This window comes from Macrotis lagotis, chromosome X, assembly GCF_037893015.1.
Source record: "Macrotis lagotis isolate mMagLag1 chromosome X, bilby.v1.9.chrom.fasta, whole genome shotgun sequence".
In the NCBI taxonomy this organism is placed as follows: domain Eukaryota; kingdom Metazoa; phylum Chordata; class Mammalia; order Peramelemorphia; family Peramelidae; genus Macrotis; species Macrotis lagotis.
The window spans coordinates 642,555,254-642,580,277 of NC_133666.1; the positions used below are offsets into that span (position 1 = coordinate 642,555,254).

At 39.9% G+C, this 25,024-nt stretch overlaps 1 protein-coding gene across 1 annotated transcript; it reads left to right on the forward strand.

The window, feature by feature from the left end:
- TMEM38A (transmembrane protein 38A) lies at positions 1–25,024 on the forward strand. The gene is made up of 6 exons (XM_074204401.1): positions 1–159; positions 13,039–13,195; positions 14,251–14,435; positions 16,420–16,507; positions 18,222–18,339; positions 22,069–25,024. The coding sequence occupies exons 1-6, from the start codon at positions 36–38 to the stop codon at positions 22,297–22,299; spliced, it is 903 nt and encodes a 300-aa protein (XP_074060502.1). The 5' UTR covers positions 1–35; the 3' UTR covers positions 22,300–25,024.

Here is a 25,024-nt window from a genome sequence, read left to right on the forward strand (position 1 = left end):
GGTGCCGGGGCGCTCGGGGGCCGCCGCCGGGCGACATGGAGCTTCTGTCGGCCCTGAGCCTGAACGAGCTGGCGCTCAGCTTCTCCCGGGTGCCCCTCTTCCCGGTCTTTGACGTCAGCAACTTCATCGTTTCCATCCTCTATCTCAAGTACGAGCCAGGTCAGTGCAGCGGCGGGGCTGGGGGCGCCCTGTCCACGGCCCTCCGCCCCCCACTCCACCCTCGGGTGCCCTTGGCGAGGCGAGAGCGCAGCTGTCATGTCTATATAAGGCCGCCGAAGGAGAGAAGGGCTGCGGGAAATAGACACCCCCACTCCCCTCCCCACCCCACCCCGGGCTAGGCTCCCCGGGACCCTCGGTGGGGACGCGCGCTGCCTGGGTCCCCGATCTCCCCCGCTTGTCCTTCACCTAGGGGAAGGGTCCCTTCTTCCCCGCAGGTAGCCCAGGTTTCGGCCTCCCCATTAGCTGCAGACCCCGGTTAAAGAACCCAAGAACCCGAAATCCTAGCTATGTGGCCCTGGGGGGGAAATCACCTAAAAACCCGTCAAAACGGGGCCACCATTGTGCCCAGGTCCATTGCGGACCTGGGAGGATCAGATGAGATAATGGAGTTTAGGATTTTTGAGTTGGAGGGTGTCCCTGGTCATCTAAGGCCAGTCCTCAGTTTACAGAGGAGGAACCTGAGGCCCGGGCAGGGGAAGTGACTTGTCCAGAGCCACTCCGATAGTTAAGGAGCAGAGCTGGGATGTGAACCCGAGCCTTTTTGCCTCCAATTTCAGCGTTCTTTCTAACGGGGATCCACCAGCGCACTACTCCAATTCATGGGGAAATCTGGCTGGAGACTTGTGAGGTGTTATTTTGGTCGGTGTTGATTATTTCAGGAGCACCGCTCCAGTCCAGGACTGGGCTTTTCATTTACTCACAAGGACATGCAATTCCAGTGCAGACTCTGAGGTTATATTCTTGGACAGTGACCACCGGGATTCCATCACTGTAGTTCCCATCCAGATTTCTCCGACTTGATCCAGAGATCGGCTTTTGAAACCTGGGAGATTGGGGGATGGGGGGAGGAGGAGGAGGAGGAGGAGAAAGGCACGGATGCTTTAAAAGCTGTTACCAGGAAACACTTATTTTGCAAAGCTAAAAAGGAATAGCTTTGTACTAGGATTGGAGGTTTGTTTCCTGTTTCAAAATGCTGATAGCTTGGTTGCTTGCCTACGATTTTGCTGTGTTCCTACCTCACCCTTCTTTGTGAAAAAGGGAACATGGAGAAAAAGGAAGTCTTCTTTAGAAACAGATCAGTTTTAGATTAGGTGATCTCGGAGGGACTTGTCATTTTAAGTCTCAAGGTTCCTTTGAGTTCTGAATTCCCTTCCAATTTCTACTTTGTTCCATCCAGCCCTGATATTTTTGACATTCTATGTTGCAAAGCCCCTTCCAGCTCTGACAGCTTGTGAATTTCTATTTTTTTAAAGCTCTATTTTTAAAATGAGCACTCCACAGGTCTTGTGGGAAGGTCTTTAACTCTGTCTAGAAACTTTTAGGGGAATAAGGGAACCATGAGGCTGACCAGCCTTATATCTATCTGGACATGGACAGAGTTATATTGAGTTTTCTCCTCCTCTTGAAGACTGATGGATCCAATTCTGCATAAATTCAAATTATATCCTGAGAGCTTTGAAAAGCCTTCAGAGGGAAACACCAGGGATTGAGAAAAGCTAGCCAGTTAGTATCTAATTCTGCAGACTCTGGGAGCTATTTTAGATGTATGATATCATAAGCAGCAATGAGGGAGTTTAGGAGATCATAGACTTGAATCCTTTCTCTGACCTTTATTAGCTGTGCCTCAGTTTCCTCCTCTATAAGATCAGGATAGTAATACTTGTTGGTTTGATTGTTATGGGGATCAAATTAGATCATTCTTGACATTCATTTATGCTACATTTTTTTTAGATTTTTTTTTCAAGGCAATGGGGTTAAGTGGCTTGCCCAAAGCTACTGGGCTAGGTAATTATTAAGTGTCTGAGGTCGGATTTGAACCCAGGTACTCCTGACTCTAAGGCTGGTGCTCTATCCACTGCGCCACCTAGCCACCCCTACGTTTGTTTTTAATTGTCACTGTCTGTGTCTGGAAATGGCCAAGGTACTAAGGTAACATTTTATAGGGTTGCCCAGAATTCTTTGTTTGCCTACATTTTATGGAATTCTAATTGTTTTATAATTCCTACCTGGAGTCAAGAAGTACTGGCTTGAATCTTGTTTTTCTCGCTTATGTGATCTTTTAGCAAATCATCAAGCCTGAGTTCCTCAGTTTCTTCATCTGTAGAGTAAACCTGATATGTGTTCTCCCTTTATAGAGTAAAAACACTTTGGAACTGTAAATTATTATAGAGAGGTGAATGATTGAATTTCTAGTTTTATAACAGCTCCAGCTTCTTATGGTCCCTAAATTCAAGAGGGTTTTCTAAAGAAAAAAAAAAGCAAAGTCAAAAAACCCTAAGTATAGAAATCACAAATAAGTAGAATCCTTTTTTTTAGGTTTTTGGGTTTTTTTTTGCAGGGCAATAGGGTTAAGTGGCTGGCCCAAGGCCACACAGCTAGGTAATTATTAAGAGTCTGAGGTTGGATTTGAACTCAGGTACTCCAGGGCTGGTGCTCTATCCACTTCTCCACCTAGTTGTCCCACAGTGCCACCTAATCGCCCCATTAAATAGAATTCTTAAAAGTCTGTATTCAATATAATTATAATTTTATAATCTCTGAAGCCATAGATTAAAGTTGTAATGAAACTAGATAGTCCCTAAATTAATTTTTTCAAGTCATTATTAAATGCCTAATTTGTTTAAGTACATGATAAATGTTTTGGACTCTTATCTTCTAAAGACTGTCCCAGTTCTGTATTCTGAGGTGACTTCCAGGTTTGACATTCTGTTTCAAGGTCTGACATCTCTAATGTCCTGTGATTCTAACTTGCTCCTTGGTGCCCCTATCAGAGGGAGCCCTCTGGGCTTACCCCAAGCCTGTAAATCTTAGCTTGTCCAGAGCTGCTGATCATATAACTGAGAACCTGTTTGTGAGTCTTAGAGACAAAAAGGCTTTCAGAGGAATGTTTGGGGGAATCACTAGCTACTCAGTAAACACAAAGAGCTTCAGTATATTTGTATGCCTTTGCATTACTTCACATTATTATTAATAATAATTATAGCCTGCATTCTGAGGTATAAGGTTTCTAAAGTCTTATAAGTATTGTCTCACTTGAACTTCATAATAGCACCTGGGAGGTACTGGGTACTGGGAGGTACTATCATTATCTTCATTTTACAGATGAGGAAACTGAGGCAGACAGGTAAATGACTATGTGAATTCAGATCCTACTGAGGTTTAGGGTTCTGTCCAGTTAAGGTTAACAAAGTGCCTTCCCCTCATAGTCATTCTGTGAAATATATATGTATTAATGTGCCCATTGTAGAGATGAGGAAACTTAGGCTCAGAAAAGGTAACATGATTTACATATGGTCATATAATGATAAATTTCAGAAGTTGGTTGTAGAAATCTGGCAGGCATTCTTTCTGAGAGAGAGAGACAGACAGACAGACAGACAGACAGACAGACAGACACACACACACACACACACACACACACACACACAGAGTTGTGTGTGTTTTCATTTTTTTGGCATCCTTGACCAAAAAGTTCATGGACCCCAATTTGATTCTGTGGCCTATATCTTGCTAGTGTTTTAGAGATTTATCCAGGTCATAGACATGCCAGGTATTAGGGGACTTCTGGAGTCTTAGAACTGACAGGTTACTGAATGGTTACTGAGGCACTGAAATTATCTTTATTTCTGCAGTGTTTAATCTGTGAAGGGCCAGAGGTTGCCTGGCTGAAAGAGTGCCTGCCAATCTTCCTGTCTGCCTGCCTACTCCTGTGGTCAGGACAGGTTGTATGAAGAACCCCTGACCTGGAATTCAGGATGACAGGACTCTCATCTTAGCTCTGCTCCTTCTTGCCCTTATCACTTACTATGCAAGTCCGATTGCTTTTCTAAACCTCAATTTCCTCATCTGTAAAATTAAGGATTTTGCCTAGATGTCCTCTGGAATTCCCTTCTAGTTCTGCATCTGAATCTGAGTTTTAAATCTTCTAAGCACAAGAAATGTATGAACATAGAGAATTTGGGTAGTGGGAAGTCCCTCCCTCAGTACAGATGGAATCCTGTCTTTGACATTATGGATAAAACTGTTGCCTGGGACACATGGAAATTAAATGACTTTCTAGAGTTGTAGAAAAAGTCTACAAAAAATTTAGACCCATGACTTCTGGACTGCAAGCCCAATTCTCCATGATGCTTTCTGTCCCTAAGCCTCTGGAAATGGGGGTGATAATTTCAATATTGTCTATTATGATTATTAAATAAGAAGATGGGAACAAAAGCAATAAAATATATTGTAGCCCACACAACTTCCTACTCATTCTTGTTGGCCCAGAGTGTAAGGGGCTGGCAAGGAAGGAGTAGACTGCTTGAAGGAGGTCTTGAAGCCAGTGCTGGATGATCACTTGTCTGGACTGTTGCTGAGAGGGATTCCTAAACAGGTACAGAATAAAGTAGGGACTTCTGAGGCCCCCACCTATGCTGCTATGAGCCTGGAATTCTGGGAAGCACTATAGGATTGGAAGTTGGGATAACTTGTTTGAACATGAGCACCTCTTTCTTCTCTTAGACCCAGCTACAATCCCAGGGTAGACCCTCATCACCTCAGGCCTGGATTATTACAATAGTTGCTGGTTACTCTTCCTCCAGTCTCTCCCCTCTCCAGTCTATCCTCCATTCAGTCACTAAAATGATTTTCCTAAAGCACAGGCCTATCTACATCCACCCCTACTCAGTGAACTCCTTATTTCCTTGGATAAAATATAAAATCCTCTAATTTGTCATTCGGATCCCTTCATGACCAGATCTTACTTTTAATCTTGCATTTTACCCCCATGTACTCCAGTAATACTGGCCCCCTTAATACAGCACTCCATCTTCCATACCAAGGAGACCTCTAATCTGATCCTGCTGTCCCTTGTTGCCTAGAATGTTGTCCCTTTTCATCTCTGGCTTCTGATTTCCCTAGTTTCCTTCAAATCCCAGATAAAATCTCACTTTCTATAAGAAGTCTCTCAGATTCCCCCTTAATTGTAGCTCCTTTTCTCCATGATTATCTTCAATTTGTCCTTTATTAGCTTTTTTTGCACATAGTTATTTGCATGTTGTCTTCACTATTAGACTGAGCCCCTTGAGACTATTGGTTTTCTTAGTGGTAACTTACTAAACGTTTGCTGACTGACTAATTGACATGACATAATCATGTTATAATAATAATAATAATAATAATAATAATAATAAATGGCATTTATATAATATTTTAAAGTTTGTAAAACCCTTTCCATATATAATCTCATTTGATCCCACAATAGCCCTGTAAGGAAGGTACTGTTATCATTTTACATTTACATGCTATACATTTCCATTTCCATCATTTCCATTTATATTTACATTAATCTCCATTTTACAAATGAAAAGATCGAGACAAAAGTTTCAATGGACTTGTTTACAAATTTGAACTCTTGGGCTACCAGGTCTAGTGTTCCCTTGGTAACAACACTTAGCTGTTTAAATAAGAGGGGAAGTAAGGAGTGAGAACATTTTAGAGACCAGTGATACTGGCCAACTCCAAAGCACAGAAAGGGAGCCCCATAAACTACAATATGAAGTAGAATTTCTTTTTGGAGGCAACATAGTATAGTGAGAAGAATGCTAGATTGGAAGTCAGGGGATTTGAATTGAAATCCTTATGTCCCATGTGAAGTTGGGCAGGTGGCTTTTTCATTTGTTTATAACAAAACAAAACAAAATAATTGGAGCAAATTAAATTTTCAAGATAGTTTGGCACAGTGGAAAGACACTTGCTTGGAAATTAGATGGCTGAATCCAAATCCCATCTCTGACATTTAAAGTTACTGATCAGTTTTGATGTGTTTACTCATCTGTATTATAAGAACTAGGGAGTAGAACACGATCTGGATGGCTTATGATTTCTCTTTTAGCACTAAGTATAGGATTCATTTTAACCAGATAAATTTAAATTTTTTTTTCTATTTTTAAGAATGACATTTTTGGGGCAGCTAGGTGGCACAGTGGATAAAGCACTGGCCCTGGAGTCAGGAGTACCTGGGTTCAAATCTGGTCTCAGACACTTAATAATTACCTAGCTGTGTAGCCTTGGGCAAGCCACTTAACCCCATTTGCCTTGCAAAAAACCTAAAAAAAAAAAAAAAAGAAAAAAATGACATTTTAAAATTTTTCCTCAATTACATGTAAAAACAATTTTAGCATTCCTTTTTTAAAATCAATTTTGAGTTCCAAATTCCCACCCTCCCCTTCTCCCCCCCCAAAAGAATGCTTTGATCTGCATTCAGACACTATCAGTTCTTTCTCTGGTGGTGAATAGTATATATATATATATATATATATATATATATATATATATATATATATTTTTTTTTTTTTTTTTTTAGTGCAAGGCAATGAGGTTAAGTGGCTTGCCCAAGGTCACACAGCTAGGTAATTATTAAGTGTCTGTGGTCGGATTTGAACTCAGGTACTCCTGTCTCCAGGACCAGTGCTTTATCCACTGCGCCACCTAGCCACCCCTGTGAACAATATTTTTCATAAATCTTTTGTGTTACTGGAATGACTAAGTCATTCACAGTTAATCATTGTACTTTGTTGCTATTACTGTCTACAATGATCTCCTGACTACCAGATAAATTTCTAATAGCGATTTTAATCCATTCTTTTTAGACTTCAGTAGCTAGGCCAAAATTCTGTTTTCCAGACCCTCATATCTCCCATTGCTCTGCCTTTTGCCTATACTTGGAACCTTAAGCCCCTGTTCTGCCTGAGGACCATGGGGCTAATTTGGAAAACTGTGCATCCAGTGATGGCCAAGAGGCAGCCCTATGTTCAAATCAAATCAACACTTGGTAGAGCTCATCTCAGGCCTTCCTCCCTAGAGCACTGCAAGGAGATAAAGAAAAATAAAGAACAGAATTTGAATGTTCTTACTGCTTAGACAAAAGCACCCACCCCCAGACTCAAGGCTGTTAGCTTTCCTTTCTGAGGAAGGATGGTTGAAAATATGTTAAGCTAAGACACTGGAAAGAATGGCATTTCAAGAAGTTATTTTTAGATGGGTCTGACTGGTGTGGGGAGGGGGAAGGGGAGAAGATATCAAGTTCTAAAAAATATGGACTTGTTACTCTTCCCAGACTGACTGCCACCAGCTGTTGCAAGGGGATTTAATGTTTGGCTGCTGGGGGATTTGAATAAATCCCCAGAGAGTGGAAAGAGCTTAGGTCCATGAGATGGTAAGAACGGTTTTACCCTAACCCCAGGGGTAAATTTTCAAGGAGTAAGGGACCCTGAACAATCTTGACAGACCATAATATCAGACTTGGATTTAAAAGAATATTTATGATCAATCAACAAACATTTGTCAAGGTCCTCTAAAGCATTATGCTAGAAGCTGTGGATATTAGGATGAAAATGAAACAATCCCTGCCTTCAAGGAGCTTAGGGGAAAAGTATACCTTTCTAAAAATACAAAGTTCATGAAGTAAATGAAACAAAACAAAATCTCCTATTTTGGTCCTTTGCAACCTATCCCCCTCCTCCCTTTCCAGTTTTCTTAACACCACTTCTTCCCTTTCCCCAGCCCCCAGTCCCTCATCCTATGTACCTCACCTTTCGATCCCAATGACATCTATCTCCTTACTTGTTTTTCAAACAAGACTTCATCTTCACACTCCAAGCTATCCCCCCATGCTTCAAATGTTCTCCCTCCTTTTCTGTATTTGGGCATCCCTAGCTTCCTTCTAATCCCAACTAAAATTTCACCTTCTCCTGGAAGCCTTTTCTGATCCCTCTTCATTCTAGAGTTGCTTTCTCTCTATTAATACTTCCTATTATTTCTGTATGTGTCTTTTTTTTTTTTGCAAGGCAATGGGCTTAAGTGACTTGTCCAAGGTCACATAGCTAGTAAGTATCAAGTGTCTGAGACTGGATTTGAATTCAGGTCCTCTTGCCTCTGAGGTCAGTGCTCTATCCACTGTACCACCCAGATAACCCCCTCTATATATCTTTTGAATAAAGTTATTTGTACATTGTCTCCTCTTTACTTGGTAGGCTCTTTCAGGGAAGGGACTGACTTTTCCTTTTCTTTGTATCCCCAGAATTTAACACTCTTTGACCCAGAGTAGAAGTTTAATAAATATATATTGTCTAACTGAAAGTAATTTTGGAGGGAGGCACTAGCAGTTAGAGGGGTGTGGAGACTGGAATTAGGAAAGGTCTTTTTGAAGGAAATGAAGCTTGCTCTAAGTCTTAAGGGAAACTAGAATAACCATTCATGGGGGGTGGGGGGTGGAGTAAGGTGATGCAATGGGTGGAGTACCAACCCTGGAGGCAGAAGGACCTAAACTCAAATGTGGCCTCAGACACTAGATACTTACTATTGGTGCAACCTTGAGCAAGTCACTTAACTCTGCCTTGAATTCAGGTCCATCCCCAGTTGTCCTGATCCATATCTGGCTGCTGGACCCAGAAGGATCTGAAGGAGAAAATGAGGCTGGTGATTTAGCATAGCACCCTCAATCAAATCCAATTCACTTGTCTGGTATCACCTCCCTGATGTCATGGTCTTTGAAAATGAAGGACAAACATCATTAAGTGTCTAATAGTGCCAGATACTGTCTGGGAGAAAGGCAGCAAACTGGCAGTTCCTACCCTCAAGGAGCTTACAATCTAATGGGAAGGGCAACAAAAAACATGCATGTATAAATAAGCTAATTAGAGGAGGGATAAAAGTAAATGAGCAAAGAGAAACATTAAAAGATTTCCTGTAGAAAATGGGATTTTAGTTGCCATTTGATGGAAACCAGTAGATAATGGACATTCCAGGTATGGGGGACAGTCAGAGAAAATGCCTAGAGATGAGAAATGGAAGGATCAGAAGGCCAATGTCACTGGTTCCAAGAGTATATGTTAAGGGAATAAGGCGTAAGAAGACTAGAAAGGTGAGATATGGGGGTTGGAAGCTGGGGACAGTTAATGAAAGATTTTTACTATTAAATAGAAGATTTTATAATCTCTTTTGCTTGCATAGTATGGTATCTAACTATTGTACTTTTGTCACCATATTGTACTTGTGAAACTGATTTTTTTGAGCAAAAGTGTAATTATACATCTCTACTAAATTCCATCTTATTAGATTCGGCCTAGTTTTCTAGCCTTTGAGGACTTTTGAGAACCTTTTCTCTGTCATCCAGTATGTTAGCTATCCTTCTCAGAGATAACCCAGTGCAAATCACATGCAGATTTGATAAACAGACGGAATTAAATAACCCAGGGTCAAAAAGAGATTCACTGTACACTCTATTGAAAACCTCCTTCCAAGCTGATATCAAAACATTAGTTAAGTAAAGACTAACAGACTGCCTTCTGTGGGGGTGGGGGGGGAAGCGAGATTAGGGGAAAAATTGTAAAATTCAAAAATAAATTAATAATTTAAAAAACATTAATAATCTTTGAATTTGGTCATTCAACCAGTTCTAAATACATCTAACATTTTTATTATCTAACCCATCCCTCCACCTTTCCACAAGAAGAATATGAGTTACTTTATCAAATACTTTACAAAATCTAGGCAAGCTCTAATTACAGCATCATTTCCCCTTCCTATCCCACGGTTTAATATCGATCAAAAATAGAGATAAAATTAACCTGGAGTCTGCTTTTTAATCTGCTTTTTAAAAAAATTTCCTTTTTTTCCCCATTGTCAATTTAACATCAATTGACAATATTTTTATTGTTAAAGAAGAATAGAAAATGAAAATTGTATATGATACCATGGATTTCTGTTACATACAGATTTTTAAAGGTACGTATTAAATTTAGAATGAAACACTGCTCAACTTGTCTATGTGACCCTATTGAATCTCCTTCTGCCCTCTGTTTATTTTCTTTTTTTATATATTTATTTTCCAATTACATGCAAAGATAGTTTTCAGCATTCATCCTTTTGCAACCTTTTGAGTTCCATGTTTTTCTACCACTATCCCTTCCCCATGGCAGCAAACAAACTAATATAGGTTATATAATTGTAAAATTGGGTTTAAGATATTTCTACATTAGTTAAATTGTGAAAGAAGATCTAGAACTGGGGAGGGAGACATGAAAAAGAATGTAAAACCTAAAAATTTTTAAAAAATTAACACAGTATGCTTTGTTCTGCATTCAGAATTCACTGGGGGGTTTTCTTCATCATAGTTGACCATCTCATAATGTTACTATTAGTATGTATAATTGTTCTTCTGGTTCTGCTCACTCAGCATTAGTTCAACATTCATAATACCATAGCTTGTTCAACCTGATGGGCATCCCCTCAAGTTCTAATTCTAAGTCAGTATAAAAAAGAGTTGCTTTAAATATATGGGTCCTTTCCCCTATTTTTGATCTCTTTGTTTAGAATGAAAGCATATCTCATCTCAGTTGGGTCCATGTGTGCTTAGTAATAATAGATATTATTTGTAAAAGTGCTTAGCATAGAGCCTGGTTCAGGAGGCATGTTTAAATGCTTATTTGCTCCCTTTTCCCCTAATGGCATCATTGGATCAAAAGAGTTCATATAGTTTAGTTACTTGGGGATTTGAGATCCATATTGCTTTCCAGAATAATGGGACTCATTCATAACTGAACTCTGAGGAGTTTTTCTTTATGCCAAACCTAAATTTTTGTCTTCACAACATCTACCTATTGCTCCTGGTTCTACCCATTGAGTTATAAGAAGAGACTTCTTGAAAACTAGTTCATTGGTCTTTCCAAATGAACCAAGAAGTCCTTCTTTGTGATGAGTTACATTTTGCTTTCTCCTTCTAATATTTGTTTATAATAAACCCATTACAGTCCTTGAAGACACAGTAAATAAAGAAAAAATAGGGATTCCTCGCCATTCTGGAGCCTCTACCTGTCTCCACCCCGGCTATATTTAACTGCCAAGCCCTGAAAAACCATTGCATACTTCTTGGCTCACCTTCTCTTGCCTAATAGATTCTTCTTGATCCTGTACTTACCTAACATTCCTTCAACCTGGAATGCTTCTTTCTGTACCTCCTTTCCACCCCCATGCCCCTTATCAAAGGCCTCTGTCTTTGTCAGTTCATTCTCTTTACCTCTTGCAAAATCTGGTTTTAAACTTTCCTTCCTTAGAAAGTTTTCCTGAATTTGTCTTAACTTGACTCTAACTTTTCTTAATTCTATACTCTCTCAGCGCCTACATATTTGACTTGTTCTATATTATTCAGCATGTACACAGGCTACTTTTCTCCAGTGGTTTCCTCTTTCAATTCTGCAATGAGATTTAAATTTCCTAGAAGTAGGAACTCTTACTTTCTCTTAAATTCATTGAAGGTCAGAACTGGAATGTACCCTAAAAGTCAATTGGTCCAACCATAACCTATTTTACAAAAGAGGAAACTTAGGTCTAGAAAGAGAAATGACTTGATTCAGGTCACAAAGCTAATGAAAATTAATATTTTAAAAAGTATCTCTTAAACAGTTTAATTTATTCATTTTGGAAATATCTTCATTTTTTTTAAGTTTTGAGTTCCATAATTCTCTATTTCCTATCCACTGAGAAGGCAAGCAATATATGATATTAATTATAAATGTGAAATCATATAAAACATTTCCATACAAGTCATATTTGAAAAAAAGTAAGGAAAATAAAGAAGGTGAGAAAATTATACTTTAGTACTCAGAGTTCATCAGTTCTCACTCTGGAGGTAGATAACATTTTTTCATTTATGAGTCCTTTGGAACTGAAGAGACAAGATTCAAACTCAGATTTTTTCCTACTATATCAACCTACCTTCAACCTCCTTTCCAGATGCTTAGTAGTAAACTCTAACTTGATGACTGATGAAAAAGGAATGAATGAAGGAAATATGAAGGAAAAAATGAGTGAATGCTGGTCTAAGAGCTGGAGATGAGAAAAGCATAAAAACAGTTCTTGGGGTGGCTAGGTGACATAGTGGATAAACCATCGGCCTTGGAGTCAGGAGTACCTGGGTTCAAATCCGGGCTCAGACACTTAATAATTACCTAGCTGTGTGGCCTTGGGCAAGCCACTTAACCCCATTTGCCTTGCAAAAAAAAACCCCTAAAAACCCCCCAAAAAACCGAGTTCTTGCTTTCAAGGAACTCAAGGAGAGAGACAACATACAAATAATAATGGACAAACAAGCTAAAGACAGGCTAAACTGTAGGAAATCTCAGAGGGAAGGCAGAGATTAAGGACTGCTAACAAGGGCTTTTTGCAGAAGGTGGCCAGGAAAGGCAGGAAGCAGAGATGTGGAGGAAGACAATTCCAGGCATGGGGAACAGCTAGTGAAAATCCCTGGAGTAGAAAGATAAAATATGGGAGGGATAGCCAAGGAAGATGGTGTCCTTGGATTGCAGAACAGGTTCAGGCAGTTAGGCATAAGAAAACTGAGAAGGTAAGAAAGCACTATGTTTTGAAAAGTTTTGAAAAGCTTTAAAAGTCAAACAAGAAGATTTTATATTTCATCATAGAGGAAATAGGGAATCACTACAATTTATTGAATAGAGAGATCAGATGGTCAGACCTGCCCTTTAGGAAAGTAATTTGGACCCCTGAGATGAAGATGGCCTAGAAGAGGGTTAGAATGGAAATAGGGAACATAGGAAATAGGGAAGTCATAGTAGGCTCTTGAAGCAATGGATGAATGAATGAGTGAGTGGATAGAAGGATAAATAAATTAGGAATAGATTGATGGATGAATATCTCTTATAAATAAGGAAATTTTTTTGTGGTTGTTTGTAACACCAAGAGAAAAGGTTGCATATCTGAACTTCCTAGCCTCTCTAGGACCATCAGACCTGGATGACCATTGCAAGGATGCTTTTACAGGTGCTGTGGAATTATCCCGTCGGAGCCCGGTGGCCTCATGGCTCTGTGCCATGCTTTATTGCTTTGGGAGCCTCATCCTGGCTGATGTTCTCCTGGGGGATGCACCAATCGAATTTTTCAGCAATAATGCCAGTGTACTCCTGGCCTCAGCAGTCTGGTAAGCCTTCCTCTGGAAGTAGCCCCTGCCTCTTGGTTGTATAATAGGGAAGGCTAGCCATAATGTGCATGTGACTTTTCCTAGAACTATCATCCAGGCAGTCCTTGAATGTTAACTAACAAAAGATGGTAGAACTAAGAGATATCCCACACCTTACAGGATGAGCAGAGAGGGGTGAGATGCAGAGAATTAGGAGATGCTCCTTGGAGGAAGAGGTGCTTGACTTGGGCTCTAAAGGAAGACTTTGTTGTTGTTTTTCAGTTGTGTCTGACTCTTCATGATCTCATTTGGGGTTTTCTTAACAAAGATATTGGAGTAGTTTGCTATTTCTTTCTCCAGCTCATTTTACTAATGAGAAAACAGAGGAAAATAGGGTTAAGTGACTTTCTCAGGGTCATCCCAGTGTCTGAGGTCAGATTTGAACTCATGAAGCTAAGTCTTCCAGGCACTGTACGCATTGTGCCACCTAATTAAAGGAAGGTTAGATTTTGAATTAAGTGAGGAGACATTACAGTTGGAAGAAACAGAGTGAGCAAACATATGGAAGTAGGAAAACATGAATAGCAAATTGACTGGTCCATATGGAGAAATGTTCATGTCAAGTAATAATGAAAGAAAACACTAGAAAGGATGACAAAGGGATGTTCTCTAATAGTGGGGAATTGTCCAATCTGTCCAGAGAGAAAAGTTAATTGTAAGGAAGCAGAAAAGACAGATGAATAAGTAGGTCAGGCCAGATTACAGAATGACCTTTAATGCTAGCCTAAAAAATTTGGACTTGTTATAAGACCATTGTCTTATAGAGCTATTGTAAGCTCTTGAACAAAGGAGTAACCTTATCAGAAACATGAATTTGGTTGTAGGGAGTGGGTAAGATGGACTGAAGGGGGGAGATGTAAGCAAAAAGGATGTCTTCCTTACTTCAATAAATTGACCTAGTTAAACTTAGAACTATTCATAATCTTTACTGTTCAGGCTACCACTGGAGTGAGGGGGCAGTGGGGATCAGGGTGTGACTTGGTTTCTCCCAATGTTGGATGTTCTCTTCCTTGCAGGTACTTGATTTTCTTCTGCCCCTTTAACCTCTTTTATAAATGCGTCAGTTTTCTACCTGTGAAACTCATTTTTGTGGCAATGAAGGAGGTAGGGAGAGTTCGAAAGATTGCAGTTGGAATCCATCATGCTCATCACCACTACCACCATGGGTGGTTCATCATGATTATCATAGGGTGGGTCAAAGGTAAGTCCTCTGGTCCTTGAAGCCTCTGCCTACCAGACTTAAAGCTATAAAGTGGAAAATTCCAAGGTAGACCATTGCACTCAGAACAGCCAGCTATTCCATGGAATAATGGAGATGCTCTTATCTTCTTTTAAAAAATGAATTAGATGCTCTATTGATATTCTTTTAATCATGAGAGTAGAGTCATTTTCTGATGATTTCCCTTATTAAAGAACCCGATCTTATGGCAAAGTACAGCTAGGCAAAACAAATTAGCACTACGATGGCCATATCTGACCCTGTGTGTTTCATTTAGCACCATGGCATCACCTTCCTGAGGTCATGGTCTTTGTTTTTTTCTTTTTTGCAAAGCAATGGAGTTAAGTGACTTGCCCAAGGCCGCACAGCTAGGTAATTATTAAGTGTCTGAGCTTGGATTTGAACTCAGGTACTCCTGACTCCAGGGCCAGTCCTCTATCCACTGCACCACCCAGCCACCCTGGTCGTGGTCTTCTTTGAGAATGAAGGACAACCATCAAAATAGTTCACAGGAACCCTCTCTGCTTAGAGGAAGAAGGCAATTTCTCTAATAGTCCTTTGAAATTTTGATTGATCACTATTACTAGTTTGATGCTTTTTGGGTTGTTTTCTTGTTATTGTAGTTATTGTATAAATAATATTCTCCAAAAAGGCTTACAATTCTGTTAATGTGACTTCTTTTTCCTTAATGTAGAAGGCAAAGCCCTCTATACCAGATTTTATGAGTTTCTAAAAACAAAACAAAACAAAACAACTCACTTGGAAGCAACCTTCTGCTGATTCATTCATTCAGCACTTTAGCATCTCCCAGCTAGGCACTGTGGTTCCAAAGATGGGAATAATAGTCCCTGCCTTCAAGGTGCTTCTCTTCTTTGTACTGATTATATATCATTCATAGTTAAATATAAAGCTTGTCCCACTATGGAGGTCCTCCTACAGCTTTGGTTTCATGGACATAGTCCATGAAGTCCAAAAAGAATGACAAAAATACTTGTCATAAATATGCATAGTTAGCAAAACTTGGTCATTTCTAAAAAATAATGGGTCTCATTCTGCCCTCTCTAGTTCATCACCTCTTTCAGGGGTTGTATAACATAAATATCAATCCTTTGGAATTATTGTTGGTCCTTGCTTTTATCAAAGTTTTAAAGATTTTTAGAGTTGTTTGTCTTGATAGCTATTGCTATTGCCTAAATTGTTTTCCTGTTCTTCTTTTACTCCACATCAGTTCATTTAAGTCTTCCCAGGTTTCTCTGAAAGTATTGCTTTCCTCATTTCTCTGGCAAAGTCTTGAAGAATTTTAAGTAAGCCCTGGAAATGATGAGGCACTGAAGGTGGGCCTTGATAAAGGAACAATATTCAAATGTCTCCTATTTGTATTGTGGTATCTAAGGAAAGAAGGATGTTTTGGTTTGGAAAGTTCCCAAGATAGTGCCTGGAACAATAGAGTAGTTGATTAATAATCTGATTTCCAAAAAAATGTGCAAAAAATGAGATGCATAAATTTAGAGACAGCTCCATTCCAAGTGTTCATACATCCCATTTGTGCCTGTCCTGCGGCAGAGCCTTCCAAGCTCATGCTGGCCTGATCAGGCACAAAGGGGCACAGTGTGTATTGATCCCAATATGGTGATATCATTTTGATTCTCTTCCATTGTGATGGACACAACCAATTCCCAAAAGCAGTGGTTATGTTGATTTGCTTTTGTATTAGAATATAATAAACTGCCTAGGAGTCACAAGGGAGCTTCCAAGAGAAAAGCGATCAAGCACTTCCAGCAGTTAGCAGGGAAGAGGTAGCACCTGAATGGGACCCTTTCAAGGAGAAGGATTTCAGGACACAGCATGGGGTAGGGGGCACAGGAGGGAGGAGTCAGCTAGAAGATCCAGAGAGACTCCATTTTGAAGAGAAGTCAGGACTACTGTCACATTCAGGATGTGATATCACTGTCTTACTGTCGTGCAGGTTCAGGTGTGGCACTGATGTCCAACTTTGAACAGCTGCTCCGTGGAGTCTGGAAGCCAGAGACAAACGAGATTCTCCAAATGACGTTGTAAGTCATTGACATTGTTTGGAACTTCCTCTTTCACAATCAAAATGTTAGGAAATCTGAGTTATTCACATTTTTATAGAAGAAGAAACTCACCCCAAACAAGTTAGCCAATTTGCCTGAGGCCATCCTCAGAGTCTTGAGATCTGCAGATCTTTAAGCTACAAGAGGCCTGTGTATGAAAATGGAAATAGAAGTTCTGAGGTGAAGCGATTCTGAGCTAAGTGTCCTGGTCCTTAATAAATGCTCATTGAATTGAATTGAGTTGGGGGCAAGGACTGACTCAGGTGCAGTGCAGCCCTGTAGACTGACCTACTAACCTCAGTACCATAAAAAGCTGGGTAGTACTGTGCATAGAGTCCGGAACTTGGGTCAGAAAACCCTGAGTTTGAATCCTCCCTCTGCCTCTGTTGCTCTTTGTGTGACCCAAGGTGCAAGTCACTTAACCTTCTGTACCTCAGTTTCTTCACCTGTGAAATGGGGATTATAATAATAGCTCCTACCTTCTGGTATTGATGTGAGGATCAATTTTATAGATAACATCTATAAAGAGCTTTGCAAACTTTTAATTGCTGCATAAATGCTAGTTGGTTATTAGAATCGGAGACTGTTCCAGTTGGAAGAAGTCTGAGAATTCCAGTGCCTTCATTTCAGAGAGTGAGTATGTTAGTGATAAAGCCTGGACTAGAGAGTGTCACCCAGTTATTACCCAGAAAGTGCCCAAGGGAATGGGATTTGCTTAACAGTGTATGTAATTCTAATAGCTTATTATTCAGGGCCCAACTCCAAGAGCCTAAGCTGAGAATCAGTCATTTTCCATTGCATCCCAGCTGAAGGAGGACACATAAGAGACTCATCTATCTCTAAGGGTTCAAAGGAACTTAGAAAATAGATCATAGAATGTCAGAACTAGGACTGGGACTGGGACTGAAACTTTGGAAAGATGACTACTCTTTGACAGGCATTGTGCCTAGTACTTTACAAATATTTTATTTGATCTTTACAACCACCCCAGAAGATTATTATACCCATTTTATTGTGGAGGAAACTAAGGCAAGACAGAAGTTGAAAGACTTACCCAGAGTCACATAGCTAGGAAGTGTTTGAAACTAGATTTGAACTCAAGTCTTGCTGCCTCTAGGTCTAACACTCTAACCACTGTGCTATCCAGTGGTCTAGAACACAGCGATGAGATCTAAAAAGTGTTTAGATTACAGAATATCAGAGTTAGGAGGACCCTTCCAACACCAAATTGCAGTTCTGAGATGGCTCTTAGAACAGAGTGTCAGGGCTGGGAGGCCCTTAGAACACAGAGTGGAAGGGTTGGGAGAACCCATAGAATACAGGATGTCAGAGCTGTGAGCCCTTAGGTTAGAAGGCTTTTAGACTTGGAATGGACTTTAGAAAACATCTGATACAGTCCCCTCATTTTACCAATGAAAAAAACTACATGGAACTGACATTCTACATTCTAAGTTCCCACCCATTTCTTACATTCTAAGTTTTTTATGTCCCATGTGTTCTGGCCCTGACATTCTTTTTGTCTTGCACTGAAGTGGTCTGGATGACTGCAGGAGGTAGGTGGGGTGGGAAAATCATGGTGGAAAATGGGGAAGTTGGGGACATAAGCACATTGGGCCCTTCCTGAATATTACACTGTGGATGCTGAGACATTTTCCTATCTCAACTAAAGCCTAGGTTCTTTCTTCCTTTCCAGTCCAACCAAAGCCAGCTTATATGGGGCCATTCTTTTCACACTTCAGGAGACCCGATGGCTTCCCGTTTCTAAAGCCACTCTTATTTTCCTTTGCTCTCTGTTCATGGTATCTGCTAAGGTAAGAGACTGGTGGGGATGCTGTAAGATGACTATGATAGGGCTAGAAAAATCTTTTGTCACAAGGAGCAAGAATCATAGTCTCATCGTAACTAAGAATCCTAGCCCCTGGGAAAGATTTGATTTGGGGAAGGTGTACTGAGAATCAGAGGCTGGGCCTTTTGTCCTACTGGGAAGACCTAGAATCAGGAAGACCTGAGTTCAAATGCTGTCACATGCACATACTAGCAGTATGACCTTGGGCAAGTCATTAAAGCTTTCATCTATAAAATGAAAATGATAATAATAGCTCCTACCCCTCAGGGTTTTTGTGAGGATAAAATGAGATAAAACTTGTAAAATGATTTGTAAACCCTAAAATCCTATACACTATTATAAGACATATAGTGCCTTTAAGGAATAGGACACAAATTTCACATATATGAAATTGATTCTCCAAATAGGGATATATTCCATAAGTCCTTAGAAATGCTTTATGATTGATAAGCATGGTAAGGAAACCAAAAAAAGAGAACAATCACTTTGTATTTCTTTTTATTTAAATGCATAGAACATCATAACCATCTTTCATTCCATCCTAGCCAACTCAAGATTTCTCTTTGTTTATTCATTTTCATTCACATTTCTTTTCATGAAGTTAATCAGTGCCAAGACAACTAGGCACCAGGACTACAAAGACAAAAATGAAATAGTCTCTTCCCTCAAAGAGCTTATTTTCAATAGAGGGAGACAACATGTAAACAAAGAAGTATATACAAAATATATGGATAGGGGTCAGACCTGTGAGCTTTCAGGTAAGCAAAGTCCTCTACTAGTGCAGATTAGTACCTTCTCTGTGAAAGACTCCCAGAACCCTGAAATGTCTTTTCATTCTCTTTTATTTCCTTAAGTAAATTTATATTATATTAAGTTTATTTTTTCTTAATTACATGTAAGCAACATTATTAACATTCTTTTTAAAAGATTTTGAGTTCTGAATTATCTCTCTTCCCTCCCCTTGAGATTTGATATAGATTGTATAAATGTGCAGTCATGCCAAACATTTCCATATTAGCCATGTTGTCAAAGAAAATGCAGATCAAAAAAATAATAATAAAGTAAAAAAGTCTGCTTCATTCTGCATTCAGACCCTATCAATTCTTTTTTTAAAATTTATTTTTATTAAAGATATTATTTGATTTTTTACAATTTTCCCCCAATCTTACTCCCCCCCCCACGGTCAGTCTTTATTTTGTTTCCATGTTGTACCTTGATCCAAATTGAGTGTGATGAGAGATAAATCATATCCTTAAAGAAGAGACAAGAAGTCTAAGAGGTGACAAGATCAGACAATAAGATATCTGTTTTTTTCTAAATTAAAGGGAATAGTCCTTGCACTTGGTTCAAACTCCACAGCTCCTTATCTGGATACAGCTGGCACTCTCCTTTGCAGACAGCCCAAAATTGTTCCCGATTGTTGCACTGATGGAATGAGCAAGTCCCTCAAGGTTGAACATCACCCCCATGTTGCTGTTAGGGTGTGTAGTGTTTTTCTGGTTCTGCTCATCTCACTCAGCATCAGTTCATGCAAATCCCTCCAGGCTTCCCTGAATTCCCATCCCTCCTGGTTTCTAATAGAACAATAGTGTTCCATGACATACATATACCACAGTTTGCTAAGCCATTCCCCAATTGAAGGACATTTACTTAATTTCCAGTTCTTTGCCACCACAAACAGGGCTGCTATAAATATTTTTGTACAAGTGATGTTTTTACCCTTTTTCATCATCTCTTCAGGGTATAGACCTAATAGTGGTATTGCTGGGTCAAAGGGTATGCACATTTTAGTTGCCCTTTGGGCATAGTTCCAAATAGCTCTCCAGAAGGGTTGTATGAATTCACAGCTCCACCAACAGTGTAATAGTGTCCCAGATTTCCCACAACCCTTCCAACAATGATCATTGTCCTTTCTGGTCATATTGGCCAGTCTGAGAGGTGTACCTCAGAGAAGCTTTAATTTGCATTTCTCTAATAATTAATGATTTAGAGCATTTTTTCATATGGCTATGGATTGCTTTGATCTCATCTGTAAATTGCCTTTGCATATCCTTTGACCATTTGTCAATTGGGGAATGGCTTTTTGTTTTATATTTTAGAATATTTTAGAAATGAGTCCTTTGTCAGAATCATTAGTTGGAAAGATTGTTTCCCAATTTACTACATTTCTTTTGATCTTGGTTACAGTGGTTTTATCTGTGCAAAAGCTTTTTAATTTAATGTAATCGAAATCATCTAATTGGTTTTGGTGATGTTCTCCAATTCTTCCTTAGTCATAAACTGCTTCCCTTTCCATAGATCTGACAGGTAGACTAGTCCTTGATCTTCTAATTTGCTTATAGTATTATTTTTTATGTCTAAGTCCTGTAACCATTTGGATCTTATCTTGGTAAAGGGTGTGAGGTGTTGGTCTAATCTAAGTTTTTTCCATACTAACTTCCAATTATCCCAGCAGTTTTTTTCAAAGAGGGAGTTCTTATCCCAATAGCTGAACTCTTTGGGTTTATCAAACAGCAGATTACTATAATCATCTGTTTTTACACCTAGTCTATTCCACTGCAGACCTTATCAATTCTTTAACTGAACTTGATAGCTTGAGATGAAAAATTGCTCTGCTCAGAGAGAGTTGTTTTTTGGTTTAAATCTTCAAACTATTCAGCTAAAAGATACTTCATTTCTTTCATCTTAATCCTTGTATACCTTTCATTGTTTGCAAATCATAAAAGTGATGCAAGTTTGCTCCTTTCTTTTCTTCCCCTATTTGTTTCATAATATTCTGCACTGTAGATTCAGACATTCTGTTGTTTTTAGGATTTTGCAAGGCAGTAGGGTTAAGTGGCTTGCCCAAGGCCACACAGCTAGGTAATTATTAAGTGTCTGAGGTGACATTTGAACTCAGGTACTCCTGACTCCAGGGCCAGTGCTCTATCCACTACACTACCTAGCCACCCCTCATTCTGTTGTTTTAGCTTCTCAGAGATTTATTATGACCACATTCATGCTTTTCAGTTCCATCAAATTGGGAACTATCATTGTTTCCAATCTGAAGTATTCTTCCTTTTGTCCATTATATTAAGGGTTTGTAGAAAAAAAGTAAATAAATAAAAATTTGAAAAAATTAACTCAATTATAGATAATATGATGTGTAGCAGTATATCATGTCATCACACTAGATGCTGACAAAGTAGTATCATGAAGTATCATGAAGCTCTCATATGTTGCATTAATTGAACTTGGAGGCACATCTAATATCCCTGGTATTGTTTTATAATTTATAATAAATTGAATTTTGCATTATTCACACTTGCATTTATTGAAATCTGGTGTGTGTGTGTGTGTGTGTGTGTGTGTGTGTGTGTGAGTGTGTTGGATCAGGAAAAGCTTCATTTACAGAGTGGTACTTCAATGGAACTTTGAAGGAAGTAAGGAATCTTGTGAAGACCAGTGTTGGGAGAAGAACGCATTGTAGGTATGGGGATAGCCAGGTATGGAGAGACAGTGTCTTGTGTAAGAATACCCAATTTAGATAAATCATAGAGTTAGTCAGCTTGTGACTTCCAGTCTTCTCTTCCCATAGGATTGACTGCCTAGAGATTTCCTCTTATGGCTTTGTTTCCAGATCCAGTAACCTAAATGGCCTCAAAATCTTAATCCAGTCTCTGTGTGATTCTCCTCCTCTTTCTCCCAATCACAGGTGTTCCTGACAGCTACACACTCCCATGCCTCCCCATTTGACACTATGGAGAACTTCATCTGTCCTGTGCTCTTTGGTTCCCCGAGTCCTGGGGACCAACACCATGATGACCACGGGTCTTCCCACGAGCTCCACGGGGCCCCGGCCTTTCATGGCTCTCAGCAACCGGCCAAATCAAAGGAGGAGCTGAATGAAGGCTCAAGAAAGAGAAAGTCCAAGAAAGCTGAGTAAATGAAGAAGCCGTCACATGTGACTTGGTGGTCAAAGAGTCACTTCTGAGCTGCATGAGATATAGTCCCATGTCACCCGAGCCCTCACAGGCTCCACCCTAAGACTTATACAAGGGAAAAGGAATCTAGGCGACTGCCCAGTGTGCCTCTATTATTTCCATCAGGGACTCCTGTTTTCAGGGACTTACAGAAAAAGTATGGAAATCTCTGTAGGCCCAAAGGGAAAGTTATAGCCCAAAGTCAGGAATCTTGGTGTAGTAGGTTTTCTTCTTTTTTTTCTCTTCTATTTGGGAAATGTTTTAAGTTGCTTTGGGATTCCAAGAACTTTGGTTCTGTCTGATGTCTCTTTAGGATTCCTGGCACCTGAAAACTACTTTGTATTTTAGACTTAATTTGTTTTGAATCCAAAAATCAAAAAGTGAGGGGTTAAACCCACCCTAAAATAATTGAGCTCTTAATGGTGTCTTTTTGAATTAACTTATGAGAAAGAAAAAAAACTTGAATTTTGAGAAGGAGCCTTGATGATCAAGGGTCCCATTCAAACTGGGGAGATACCTATGGCCTAAAACCTCTGAACCAGACCTGGAGCTACCCATTCATTTCAGGTTCAGGTCAGCTTTCAGAAAAGTGGCTTTCTGGAATAGCTGACAGATTGAGATTTCCCAGTTGGCCACTGGTAATGCTGGTGACTTCTGATGTTCTGTTAGACTTCCCTCAATCTTTAGGATCGGAATGAAAATTGAACCAATTGAGCTTTTTGATTCACCAAGAAGCTTGATCCACTCAATGTGTCTCTCTTGGGTCAGCTAACATATGTAAGGTGAAGGAAAAGGCACAACTAGGGAAAGGGGATCTTAGCACATTGTGTCATCGTGGGCCTCTCGACTAGCTCTGTTAGATCTGTTAAGTTCTGACACTGACTTTGGGGGTTTAGAGGTGCTTTTTCAAGTTGAGATCTTGGGCTGTGGGTATAACGTTCCAGTACAAATTCCCTAAAACTGAGCACGAAGGGATAATAAGCCAACTGAGGCTGCTGGGACCTTAGGCTGCTCACCTGGAACTAGAACCTATACCTGCTAGGGATGCTTTACATCTTCCTCTGACATTTAATGGAAGATTTTTAGCCCCAATACCATGGCTGAGATATTATTACAAGATCTAACTTTGGGAGAAATCCTAAGATTTCTTTCACCAAGCAAGTGGGTCAGTTCCAGTGAGTTTGGGAAGTGCCTTACCCCAAGTGAATCGCCTCCCCCTATGCTCTGCCATGAAGCAGTAGGGTCTGATGTCGCCTCTTTTAAATAGCATCATGTTTTGACAAACCTGTTCCTGGATGACTATAAAGGGCTCTATGTAAGGGGGTGATGTTTTATAGATGAGCCACAGAATAAAAGTATTGTGAGGTGAATTTAGAGACCCCCCCCTTCTCAGTTCTTTTCATGTTTTAGATCCAAGGCAGAAAGACAAGGAGATGTCACCTTGGGCTTATTTTATTTTCCAGAGTGTGTCTGTGTGTGTGTGTGTGTGTGTGTGTGTGTGTGTGTGTGTGTGTGTGTGTGTAATACACTTGTGACAGATTTCCCACTAACTCCCATCAACAGTGAACCTGGGGATTAAGTAAATGTCCACTCTCAGTGGCTTATCCATGTAAAATCCCAGCCTAGAACAAGGCACATATACTTCATTTGTTTAAGAAAAAAATTGAGGGGGTTGGACCTCCACAGTCTCTTGCAGAGCTCACTTTCTGTAGATTTAGGGACCCTATGAACTCAGCATGTGCCTACCCCTGCAACCATTGATGACCAGGATGGAGTTTTTTCCTAGAATTAAAAATGACCTTAGAAGTCTCCTAGGAGAATCCCCTATGCTGTTGTATGAATCCCCTTAAGTAAATGACATAGGAAGAATGTGGGCACTGGAATCCCATAAAATCTATTTTAGTGAGTAGTGTGTCTACTGTGCCCTGACACTGCTAGGTGTTGGGCCTATGGAGACAAAATGAGAAAGAGATCATGCCTTCAAAGAGCTTACCTTCTACAAGGAGAATTAATGATCCAATGCAACCTAACAATGTACAAGGAACTGGAGATGTAAATGAAATGAAATACAGTCCCAGACCTCCAAGAGCTGGGAGTTGTCAGCATGGATATTTCCTAGTCAGCCAGCTTTAAATAAATACCTGGTGGAGCAAGAATTTATATTTTAGAATAAATTCTTTTTGAGAGGGCAGGGTCCACATGTAATCAGAATTTGATAAGGGGGAATGCTGACAACACCCACTACAGATGGAACTGAGGCTGGTTTATTTCTAGCCTAGGGGATAGAAGGTACAAAGCTCCTTGGAGACTGGAGAGCAAAAATCTTTGCAGTCTTCCCTGCTCTCAACAGCCTCCCACCTTCTTTTTTTTTAAAAGACCCTCAGGGCATCTCAGGGATTGAGGCATGTAAGAAAGAAAAACAAGAAATTTCTTTTCCATAGTCTAAAAAAAAATCTGGGAGGGAAAATCCTTCAGGATTTCTTAAAGACTTAGATTTAAAAAGCCAAGGTCTCCCTTCGCACCCAAGGCTATCTCTAAACTTTCTGATTCATATTTGGCCCATTAAACCTGGTGACTCCAGAGGAGAAAGTGAGACTGGTGACTTTGGACAGGGCCCCCTCATCCAAATAGCATGCAATGTCTTGGGATCACCTTCCTGATGTCATGGTCTTTTTTTTTTTTTTCAAA